We start from the raw sequence: 12,336 nt of genomic DNA, 5'->3' as shown, positions 1-12,336 counted from the left end.
CCATTTTTTTGAAAGATCAGGGGCTGTGTGGATGCTCTCAATCAAAAGAGCAGATCAATTTTTTTGGCCTACTTTTTTGTGTGTGGACATGCTCTTCTGTAAGAAGCTTTTTATGGTGAGATCTTCTGGAAGAACTTCTTTCAAAAGACCGCTGCAATGTAGATGTAGCCTAAGTTGTGCTGTAACATTTTTGCCTTAGTGTGCAGCAGACTGTATCATTAAGATGGAACTATTACTGAAAGCTCTTTTTTTTTTTTTTCCTACCTATCTGTCTAACCGCTGTTTAGCATATTAGACCAGTAACAATTACTGTAATATATGAGCATCTTCCAAGAATCCATGGTTTGGGCTTGCAAAGAGTCTCTGAGTAGTGTGATACCCAATTCCCATTCAGTCTCAATGGGATCTGGGTAGCCAACTAGGTTAGGCTCCTTTGAAAATTCCACTCTATGTATCCACGCAGCCCTATGTGTATATATGCAGCCCTTAGCTTGATGTGGCCTTGATGATGGTCAGGGCCTGTGGGTGCTACTGTACACATAACAATGAATGATAATGAAGCAAATATATACATTAGTGGGGAGTTTTCATTGATTGATTTATTAGGGTGGCAGATTTACTTGATTTAGTTATTAATTTCACTCCAAGATGTCCTAGCAAAGCTGGAAACAAAGGTGACTTCACTCTCTTGTCTTTATACAAAAAGATTAGTCCTTGAAAAATGAAATATTTGGAGATTTAACTACTTGTACCCAGAACTGCACTCTCTTCCTCCCATCTGAAAGTGCTGCAGTATGAGAACAACAAGTCCTGTGGCACCTAGGAAGAATTGCCCCTGGAAGAATTGCTGTGTACCCTTTCAAAGCAATTCCATTTGTTAGCATTATCTGATTTGTTTGGCAGTCACCTAGACAGTGTGAGAAATGCCTGTTCTGTGGGTTGTGTTGAAAACACTTTATTGAAGACATTTCGTTCATTGTCTTGTGCTAAAATTCTGTGGCCAAATCCTAGTGCCTTTTCTGTCGTTGAGAGTTTTGAATTGACTTCAGTGGGGTTACGATTTGATCCATATTGATAAAAGGAGCCTGCTTTTTTTCTGCTTAATCCTGTAAACTGTTTTCTTTCTTGTGTTTTGTTTTTTTTAAATAATTAATTGCAGAATTAGTACTTATTTGGGTTATGTATATTTTGTTCTATGCTCTTGGTTTAACTATTTCAAAAACCATTATACTAGCAAATTTCATTGTTCAACTGAACTCACAAGGTTCATTCTTTTATCCTTCCAGGTGAAGTAAAAACTTTGATGATTCAGTTATTGCGTGGAGTCAAGCACCTTCATGACAATTGGATACTTCATCGGGATTTAAAGACCTCCAACCTGCTCCTTAGTCATGCAGGCATTTTAAAAGTAAGGATGCAAGATTTCAATTTCTTTAAGGCCTTATTCTTAAGACCCTTATTGCATGGTAACTGTTAATAGCTGGATAGTATGTTGCATTTTCATTCTTGCAGCTGTAGCATGACAGATGTTGTAGAAAAAGCTGAAGTACTCAGTGCTTTTTTTGCCTCAGTCTTCATGGACAAAGTCAACTTCCACATGACAGTCCTAGACAATGCAGTATGGGAAGATGGAGGACAGCCATATGTGAGGAAGGAACAAGTTCTGAGCTATCTATAAAAACTAGATATACACAAATCCATGGATCTGGATTTAATGCACCCCAGGGTACTGAGGGAATTGGCAGAGGTCATTGCTGAACCTTTGACCATTATCTTTGAAGACTCTTGGAGATTGGGGGAGATACCGGATGACTGGAAAAAAGGCAAACGTAGTGCCCATCTATAAAAAAGGAAAGAAGGGCAATCCAGGGAACTATAGACTGGTCAGCCTTACGTCAATCCCTGGGAAAATAATGGAGGGAATCCTCAAGGAATCCATTTTGGAGCACTTGGAAGAGGGGAAAGTGATCAAAAGTAGCCAACATGAATTCAACAGGGTTAAGTCCTGCCTGACCAATCTGATTAGCTTCTGTGATGAGGTAACAGGCTCTGGGGACAAGAGAAAGTCAGTGGATGTGATATACGTTGACTTCAGCAAAGCTTTTGATACGGTCTCGCACAACATTTTTGTCCATAAGTTAAGGAAATATGGATTGGATCCTTGGACTATAAAATGGATAGAAAACTGGCTTGATGGTCGGACCCAACAGGTAGTGGTCAGTGGCTCAATATCTGGATGGCGCTGGGTTTCAAGCAGAGTGCCGCAAGGCTCAGTTCTGGGGCCAGTGTTATTCAACATCTTTATTAATGACCTAGATGAGGGACTGGATTGCACCCTCAGCAAGTTTGCAGATGACACAAAACTGGGGGGAGAGGTAGATACGTTGGAGGGTAGAGAGAGAATTCAGAGTGACCTGGATAAATTGGAGGACTGGGCCAAAAGAAATCTGATGCAGTTCAACAGGAAGTGTAGAGTCTTACACCTGGGGCAGAAGAATCCCAAGCATTGTTATAGGCTGGGGACAAACTGGCTAAGCAGCAGCACTACAGAAAGCGACCTCAGGGTTATGGTGGATGAAAGGCTGGGTATGAGTAAGCAATGTGCCCTTGTAGCCAAAAAGGCTAACAGCATGCTAGGGTGCCTTAGGAGGAGCATTTCGAGCAGATCTAGACAAGTAGTTATTCCCCTCTATTCAGCACTGGTGAGGCCACATCTGGAATATCGTGTCCAGTTTTGGGCCCCCAGTATAAACAGGATGTGGATTTGCTGGAGCAGGTTCAGCAGAGGGTAACAACAATGATTAAGGGGCTGGAGCACAGGACCTATGAGGACAGGCTGAGGGATTTGGGCTTGTTTAGTTTACGGAAGAGAAGACTGAAGAGTGATTTAATAGCAGCCTTCAACTTACTGAAGGGGAGCTCTAAAGAGCAGGGTGAGAAACTGTTCTCTGGTGTCAGATGGCAGAACAAGGAGTAATGGTCTGAAGTTGAAGGAGGAGAGGTGTAGGTTAGGTATTAGGAAAAACTACTTCCCCAGGAGGGTGGTGAAGCATTGGAATGCGTTGCCTAGAGAGGTGGTAGAGTCTCCATCCCACGAGGTTTTAAAGTCCCAGCATGACAAGGTCTTAGCTGGGATGTCTTAGTAGGGGTTGATTCTGCTTGAAGCAGGGGCCTGGACTAGATGACCTCCTGAGGTCGTTTCCAGCCCTGTGATTCTGTGAAAACCTACTGTTGCAAAATAGAGTAAAAATTTTCCATTAGGTAAAGAAACTGCCCTTTTTTCCTAGCTCTACCATAGATCATATGTGTGATCTTAAATAAGCTTAGCTTCTGTGCCTCAGCCTCTCCATCTGTAAAATGGAGATAACACTTTACTTCCCAGGCATATTGTGAGACATACATTAATTGAAAAATTCTTGAATAGTGCTAAACTGTAGTTCTGTTTTTCTTTCTGCTGAAGGAGACAACACTTAAGTGTGTGTTCATACTTGGGGACAGATTATAAACTTACAATTTATTTTGAAAAAATGCTGGAAAGGTATGTAACAAATAAGATCAGTCTTCCTGAGTTTCACTGCTGAAAAATTCAGAGGCAAATTTTTTAAGTTACTATTGTTCAGAAAATTTGGGCTGTTAAGGTAGGTGTAGCATATGTTGTTTTCTTTCCTGGAGCCAATCTCTTTTTTCATACCATATGAAATTTTGCTGTTATGTGATTGCAGTTAGAACCATCTAATATTACTGATTCTTCCCCGCCCCACCACCATGAAAATTTATCAGCCTAAGGAAAAAATCTACTGGGCCTTTGCTGTGGTGGTCAGTCATGGGGGCGGGGGGGGGACGGGACAAATTATATTTCCCTTACTAGTCAAAATAGATTACTCTTCTTGGCTGAGTGATCAAGCAAGCAGAATTTACAAGGCCAATTTAAATCAGTGGTTTATTCTGCTAATTCCTTGCAAACTTTAACTATTTTTTTTTTTGATGAAGTGTGTTTTACCCACAAAAGTTCATGGCCTAGTACATTTGTTAGTTTCTAAGGTGCCACAGGACTGCTTTTTACTTTTAAGGGAGTGCGGTTTCAGGAAAATGACTGCACAATGTATGTTGGCATTGTAGGTGACACAAGCTTCTACAGTGTGGTTTTTTTTTAGTGGCTAGCATTAATGAAAAACACTCATTCTCATTCAGGTTGGGGATTTTGGACTTGCCCGAGAGTATGGGTCACCTCTGAAGCCTTATACACCTGTAGTTGTGACACTATGGTACAGGGCACCGGAGCTGTTACTTGGCGCCAAGGTACATTTCTTCCTGTCCATTTGTGATCTAAGATACCAATTATCCTTTATTGCTGTTTGATTCCCCCCCACTCCTTGTTTATTATGTAATTGACATACAAAGTGTACATGGATGACTTTTCATATTCGATTTAGATATGGAAAAATCTGCAGCTGAGGCAGTATTGTAATTTCTAATTTAATGGAGAAAATCTTACTTGGTTTCCCATAAATTGAAAGAATTACGTGCTTCTGAAGTGAGGCAGGTGGAGATGTATTCTTCTTTGGAATACTAAGAGGAGAGAGCAACCAGAGTTTTACTGTTAGAGAACTGGACTGTTTGATTTTTAGAGATGGGGATGGGAGAAAGAATCTTACTCCCTTTTTGTACAACGTGTGGAAGTTTGATGTACTGCCTTCAACAACTGGGCAAAACAAACCAGTGGCACCACTTCGATCACAGTGTCCAGCTGCTTAGCTGAACCATACTGCAGACTTGGAAGAGGGCTCCATGAAACTCTTATCTGGTGGTCCAGTTAACAGAAGTAAAACTACTGCAAGAATCAGAAAGGCAGGTAGTGTAGGAGTCAGTGAGAACCTTTGGTCTGGATCCAGGACACTCATCCTATCTTATTAATCCGGAACAATGCAATAGGTTAGGTTATAACAGGTGAAAAGACGACTTTGGTTTAGGAGGAAGGTTCTATTGTCATGATCAGATTTTGACCCTTAAACTGAGTCTGTTTTCTTGGGGCAGAGGGGCCAAATTCAGAATATAATGCTAATATCTGACAGGGCAGTGGCTAGGAGTCCCTCTGTTAGTTGTGATAGGATGATTCTCAGCATGGAATGAGGAAAAAGGGGTGACATTTTGGTAAGTGTCACATTTCAGTATGTGATGTTTGTGTGTATAATAAGCTATTTTATCACCCATACAAACTTTTACTTGAGAATATGTGTGGTCCACATGCAGTAAGATAATTTTAGAGTGCAGTGACCTAAGTAGTCAGATCATCGACTTGGCTGTCAGACTATGTATCTTGTAAAATAATTCCTGTTGTAATTTGGACATTTTATCTGCTCTCAGGAATACTCCACTGCAATAGACATGTGGTCAGTAGGTTGTATATTTGGAGAACTGTTAACTCAGAAGCCGCTGTTTCCAGGAAAATCAGAAATTGACCAGATTAACAAAGTTTTTAAGGTAAAGTTTCTCATACTTCTTGGAATTACTGATCATTTTGGTAGCCCAGCACTGCTCTAGAATGATATAGCAAGCAAATAAACACCCCTTCCTAGCTATAATATATATGCAGCCTCAATAAAGGGGATAACAGAGCCTTCGTTATTCAACGGACACACGTGGTCAATGTGTTCTTGAAGATTATTTTATTATTTTGTGTTCTCCTCATATTCATCAAATCATACATGATGAAAGAAAAAGAAAGATGCACTGTGGTGTGTATGATCTTCTGAGATAGCATTTTGATTTGTAGGACCTAGGTACTCCCAGTGAGAAAATCTGGCCTGGGTACAATGAGCTTCCTGCTGTAAAGAAAATGACATTCACAGAGTATCCCTATAACAACTTACGCAAGAGGTTTGGGGCACTCCTGTCTGATCCAGGTTTTGATCTCATGAACAAGTAAGTGTAAATTTCTATTAGAATAGTGAAGACACACATTTATTACAGCCTGGTAATTTATGGAGAATTTCTACAGTCTTGCATCAATACATGGTTTTGGTTTTGGTTAATTTAATTTTTCAGGACGATGAGACTTAAGTCTTACCATCTTAAGTCTTGAATTATCACACTCCCTAATTCTATTCTGCGATCTCACATAGCTATGCCTAGTGAATCTGAATCCTGACCTGTAACACCTGTCCTCACCTTTGCTAGTATAGTCCTAAAATATAATGTTTGAGTTTTCCCTGTAGTATTGTAGATCATTCCTATTGCAGTTAGTTGTTGTATCCTGTGAGTTTTCCATCTTGCAGCTTTTGATGACTATTGATACCAACAGAGAAGTCATAATATTACAATTAAATGATAGGGAGGGGTGAAAAAGGGAGAGGAAACAGATCTTGGAGGAAAATGATAAGCAAGGGAAAAAAATAGCTGTATTTTTTCAGTTCTGTTAATCAGCTGTTCTGGTCATCTTCAGAGTTACTTCTGTCTGCAGACCCCAGATCCTCCCTCTGGGCTGCCCAACTCTCCCCCCGCCTTTTTTTAAGGATGCTGGCAATGGTTTGAGAGTTCTCCCCCAAAAAGGTTCTCCTAGATTTCATACCTGGAAAGGACAGGTTCAGATTTCAGATTCTAGGGAAAATTTATGTCCAGCCTTTGTAAATGAGGATGTCCAGTCCTCTCATTTAGCCACTAAACATGTCAATTATTTGTTGCATATGTTTCTCTCTTTGGGATGAATGTAACGGTATTACTTTGAATACCTTAAGTAACCTGCCAAGAGACTAGGCAAAGTTTGTCCAAGTAAAGATGGTTGTCAGTGCAGTGTTTTAACTTTTAATTACTTTGGTTAAAATGTGGATATCTCTTAGAAGAGATCATTAGTGCAAGATGCATGTATGTAAGCCCTGGTCTTGCCACAAGCTCAACATTACACATATTATTGGAGTCAGGGGGACTAATCTCTCTCTCGCAGATGCTCTGTCTTTCTGGCTGTTTGCAGGATCAAGGCCATATTCCACTGAGCTTCATCTATAGCACAATGGAGACATACCTTTTATTCTGCTAAGTGATTGAAATAGTTGACCAATTGACTGGTCACATCACATTATAGAATTGAATCCGAGTCATCCTCACTAAAGAGTGAAGCAGCATATACAATTGTGACACTTAAACCACCTTAAAGCCTTTCTAAGTTATATCTGACTACAGATTCATCCAGCTGCTTTTTCTGAGGTGTCTCATGCTTTACAACATAAGGAATGTATCTTCAAAAAGATTGTTTAGCTTGAGTGGTGCTGCGTGTGGATGATGCTGGTACCCATAAAAAAAACTTTAACTAGTTGATTTTAAGTGCCAGTCTTTATCTGCTTTTTAAAATAAACCTTTGCCAGAAAATGGGAATATTTTAAATAGGGTGTTTGCATATTTTTTCCCCTGTGAGATAATTTTTCCTACATTCTCTTCCTTTTTTCAATACTCCATCCCACTCTATCCCTTTGATTTAATTTTCAGGTTCTTGACTTACTACCCAGGCAGAAGAATCACTGCTGAAGATGGTTTGAAGCATGAGTATTTCCGAGAGACTCCTCTTCCTATTGACCCATCTATGTTTCCAACGTGGCCAGCAAAAAGTGAACAACAAAGAGTTAAGCGTGGCACAAGCCCACGACCTCCAGAGGGGGGACTTGGGTATAGTCAATTGGTAAGTTTCATAAATTGGAAAGGAAGCATATTTTGAGGTAATCCAGAATCTCCCGCTGGCTCTTCTTGTGTCTGCTGCTGGGAAATCTGATAGTCTAGACCATATCAGCTTTGTTGGATTTGAAATCATTAGATTTCTTAGCAAGTTCTGCTTAAAAAGTGAATGTGGCAAGTGTGATATATTAGTCTTGGATGAAGACTGAAGTCTCATGAAGGTAGACTGCAGGCATCAAGGAACAGTGAGGGAAGCTGCTCTGTTTCCTCCAGTATTTTGTAGAGTAAAAATAGTCCATAAAAGCCAGAGAAAAGTGAGGCTCATACCATTTTCTCTTTCTGGGCTGCTTATGTTCTTGTCTGCTAAGCTTGATTTGAAAAGCCATAGCCGTTAGGGTCTTTTGCACAATATGATTCATTGTACCCTTCAGACACTTCATTCAGACCCATCTTCTCTACCTTCCCAATTCCAGCATCTATTAAATGGTGCATGTCATTTATTGCACTTAGGCTACTTTTGATCACCTATGAACAGGTTGACAGAAGTTTCCATGTCCATAATTTGAAGGTGTGAAAATCTCAAGTGGCAGATGTGCCCAAACTGTGTTTGGCCAGTTGGCTAATGTGCAGATTTACCAATGGAGATAGTGCAGGCACAATAGTTTTTGCATACTCAGGTCTAAAGGTGCTCAAAACTAGTGTCCAAAATAGGAAATTGTAATTAAGTCCTTTTGGAAATAGAGCCCTGGAGTGTTGATTAAGTGGAGTTATGTGGATTTTGATGGTAAGGCCATTATGTTTAACATGGTATTTTCTGTACCTTAAGAATATTTTGTTCACTTTGTGTTAGAACAGTGACACGTTCATTTTTCTTATGAGCGCATGAATTATATGTTCATTTTCACAGGGTGATGATGATCTGAAAGACACAGGTTTTCACCTGACTACCACAAATCAAGGCGCCTCTGCAGCAGGACCTGGCTTCAGCCTCAAGTTTTAAACTTAGTATGAGTGGGAAAAAATCAGAGCTTTGACTTCGACCACGCTGTTGATGAATGTATTTCAGTGTGCTCCAGTTTGTTCTTCACATCAGGAGGATTCTGTTTTACACAGAAATAGCCAGCCATCATCTTACTGGGCGTGGAATATAACTGCTGCATTCCATTCAGAGGACTGGAATGAATTCATTCGAAAAGCCAAGGATCATTAAAAAATTCAAAACAGGAAAACTTGAACTACAATCTTGGAACTGTTTTTTTTGTTGTTGTTCTTGTTTTTGTTTCATTTTTTAACTTTTTAATTTTTTTTTGCTTGTAAATTTGTAGAATTAAAATCCATTTTTAATTGTTTATCAGTGTGAAGGATTTCATTTTCTTCACCTGCACCAGACTTGGATGATGGTTGCACTAGAAAGGAAACAGTGAGAGATTTTTTCGCTTTCCACCAAATTTGTTCTTACACAAATTGGAGCATGTTGTCCATATAGATAGAAGAGCTCTTCTGTAAAGATTCTTACCTGTTTGAATTCGATTGCGGGTCTCAGCAAGCAGCCCTAAAGGCATTTATGTGGTCTCTCTCCTGTGCCTTGGAGAGAGCTCTGTTGTGCTGCACTTAATGCTTACTGATGGCCCCGCGTGGTTTAGGATGGATTGACCACTTCACTGTTTGCCCTGCTGTATGTATATATTCACAAAGGCTGTGGTGCAGAACAAGAACTGCAATATTGTTTTATAAATCAAAAATATTTAATATGGGGATTTAAATCTTTAGTATTTTCTACGAGTAGCCTTGCTAATATTCCCCCCACCCCTTCTCCAAAGGTAGATATACTGCATTTACAGTGCCACCTTCCAGCACCTTCTCCAGCTAGCCTTCTGTAGGAGTTGTCCTTGAGTGTTGTACTTTTTGAGCTTCTAATTTATAACTGAATTGTTCTTTGCAGTGCTGAGGAAATGTCAGAAAAGAATGCTGTAAAAAGTTGGGCATTCTTGCAGTTAGAATTCGGCTCCACTCCAGTAAAGTGCTGAATTTGAATTATATGGGTAGTCCCACTGATTTCAGTGCAACTATATTCATATGCTTTAAAGTTAAGCATATTAAGTGTTTGGCTGGATCAGAGCCTTAGACACAGGATTTGTGTATATATAGATTTTCATAAATTTTAAAGTATAATCTTGGATGAAAATAGAAGCTTGTAAATTGTATGAAATATTTTCTCTTCGGCCTAATTTTCTAATTTGTAGTGAATGGGGATGGGAAGGGGAGGTCGGGAGAGATGGACATTTTTAATCATGTTACCTGTCTGCTTCGGAATTGTGCTAGATTTTTGGCAAGATCGCACTGTGTTGGGGGTATGCGGCAGTTAATAATGTAAGCAAAAGCAGACTCTGTACTACATTTCTGAGGCTGCAGTGCAGGAGAACATTTTGCAGTGATCTGCACAATAGCTGATACAAGATTAAAAATGTGACTTTATATTTTGCGTGTCAATCTCCACTGTAAACTTTGCCTAGCATAACTTTTTTTATTGTTCTCTTGGCAACAGTAGTTTTGTGGCCATCAATGGACAATGCACATGGAAAAGTCTGATTCCCAGAGAGAGGATTATTTATGCAAGTGAAAGATTTTTTTAGTAAAACAAACTTAAAACTGGATTAAGGAGAAGAATTTGGTCTGGTTTTGAAAAACCAGATGCCCCAGTGGAGAAGAATATTGCTACTTGTCTCCATGGAATTGCATTCCAATTGGTCTATTTTGTCTCAATGTAACAAGTACAGAAATCACTCAATCTTTTAATCAGATATCTGTTTTTCCATATGGAGTGTTTACTATGGATCATCCTTAATTACCCACCAGGAGTAGTAAAAAAAACAGATTGACAGGGCCAGACAAATGTGAAAATACAGACTAACACAGCTACCTCTGTGTATCATACCAGTTTGACTTATCCATACAAAATATTTTATTTTATATTCCTGTACCCTCAGAAGGTAGCTAAATCAACTTTTTTTTATAAAATCAAGTTCTAAGACTATTTGTATTAAATAATCTTGTAAAATGAAAAAATTGATTAAAGTAATAGTGAAATGCTAATCATGTTTTCCCAGCAGTGACTTTGATATTTCAATTTTTATAGGCCTTGTATATGCATCTTGGGTATGACTGGCCAAGTGTTTTCCATATTAAAAGTTGAGCCTTTAAAATAGGTGGGTAAGTTGTTTTTTTTTTAATTTTACTTAAGCTCTGTAAAACGGAAATATGGTGAGAAAATACATTGAAGACAGTTTGTTCAGGATTGGCACTACGTTGATTAATTGATTTGAAACCACTCTTTTCATACATTCGAGTTCAGTCTGGTGGTGTGTTTCCATAAGCTTTCAACACAGGCCAATGTGCAAATTGTACTCTGTGAGCATGAGAGGAAGTCGCAGGACTTTTGTAATGCCTGTACCATTTTGCAAAGTTAACTAAATTTGCTTTAAGGATAAAGTAATCAAATGTCATCATGGCAGAAATGAAATTTAGCTGCATTTCTTACCATGAAAATACACTTCCACCTTGGTGAAGTATTTTCAGTATCAGAGTTGGGTGATAGGAATGGGAATAAAAGATTTTTAAAAATCTGATTTTCCTGCACTGTCCAAAGTGGGGAAAATTGGATTGGCCCTGGTTTGCTCTTTGAAGAAGGCCTGAAATATTTCTAAAAATATTTTGTTTCTGTGTTTAGAAATGCGTGTTTTATTTATCCTGTTTTTCTAGGAAAACTCTGTCAATGACCAGAAATCTAGTAGGTTTGGTGTCTTAGTCCTGATCTATCCATTGGCGAAATTGTTGTGGTTGGTTAACAATGGTGGTTTAGATACTGAGATACTCCTGTCTGCATGTCACATAGGTTGTAAGGTTGCCCTGCGTGGTTTGCTGGTTTATAGATCCTCTCCTTTGCTATGCTAGCCACTTCCTACATTTCCTCCTCCCACCATCCATCTGAGCAACAGCCAACCTGGCTCTGTGGGATGATTGCTGAGCAGAAGATTTTACCTTTTCCAGGAAGCCTGTGAATAAAATATTCATCCCTCCACAGAGTTGTTACTCCTTTGGGATCTACTGTCTCAGAACCTCAGGAGCAGAGATCTCTTAGCATATCTCAGCCCAGAAGCAAGGCTGGCAATGCTATTCCCAAGAATGGTGTCATGGAGGGTTGACGTTCCTATTGATAGGCTTTCTGTGACACAGTATCAGAGCAGCTCTCACATGCTAATGCATTCACGACCCTCTTGGGCCAGGGAAGTGCTTTCTGTCCTCCTGCTCAGACTGTGGTTTAAGTTCTTAGTTCTTTTAACATCCCCTATTGAACTCAAATAGCTAGGCCAGTTACTGAGTGTCTCAGCAGCTGGGGGAAAATAGTGTGATCCTCTAACATACTTGTGCACAACACTTATTTTGTTAGTCTTTAAAGTGCTACATGACTGCTGGTTTGTTCTGTGCACAATGAGGCAGTGATTCATCCCAGGGAAAAGTGCAGGCAGTGGGAGATGTGGAATTGGAACAAAGGTATTCCTAGCTCCTAGAGATTGTTTTACAGTAAAATTATAATGGTGTAAGCTAAGACACAAGAAAATCTAGGCTGCAGGTCATGGAAAAAGCCAAGTGAAGGGTAAGAATGCATTTGTAGAA

At 39.5% G+C, this 12,336-nt stretch overlaps 1 protein-coding gene across 6 annotated transcripts in view; it reads left to right on the top strand.

The window, feature by feature from the left end:
- The window catches only part of LOC142001066 (cyclin-dependent kinase 11B), a 46,651-nt gene that overhangs the window by 26,225 nt on the left and 8,090 nt on the right, over positions 1-12,336 (top strand). For 5 of the 6 annotated variants that reach the window (XM_074975944.1, XM_074975943.1, XM_074975946.1 and 2 more), the window contains 6 exons: positions 1,287-1,408; positions 4,192-4,299; positions 5,365-5,481; positions 5,774-5,922; positions 7,480-7,669; positions 8,570-10,868. In XM_074975944.1, the coding sequence (XP_074832045.1) occupies positions 1,287-1,408; positions 4,192-4,299; positions 5,365-5,481; positions 5,774-5,922; positions 7,480-7,669; positions 8,570-8,662 (779 nt within the window). In that variant the 3' untranslated portion in view covers positions 8,663-10,868. The remainder of the gene's footprint in view (positions 1-1,286; positions 1,409-4,191; positions 4,300-5,364; positions 5,482-5,773; positions 5,923-7,479; positions 7,670-8,569; positions 10,869-12,336) is intronic. The other variant, XM_074975945.1, reaches the window with a different exon arrangement.

The sequence above is a fragment of the Carettochelys insculpta genome, chromosome 23, assembly GCF_033958435.1.
Source record: "Carettochelys insculpta isolate YL-2023 chromosome 23, ASM3395843v1, whole genome shotgun sequence".
Classification (NCBI taxonomy): domain Eukaryota; kingdom Metazoa; phylum Chordata; order Testudines; family Carettochelyidae; genus Carettochelys; species Carettochelys insculpta.
This window is presented reverse-complemented; position numbering and strand designations above follow the sequence as displayed.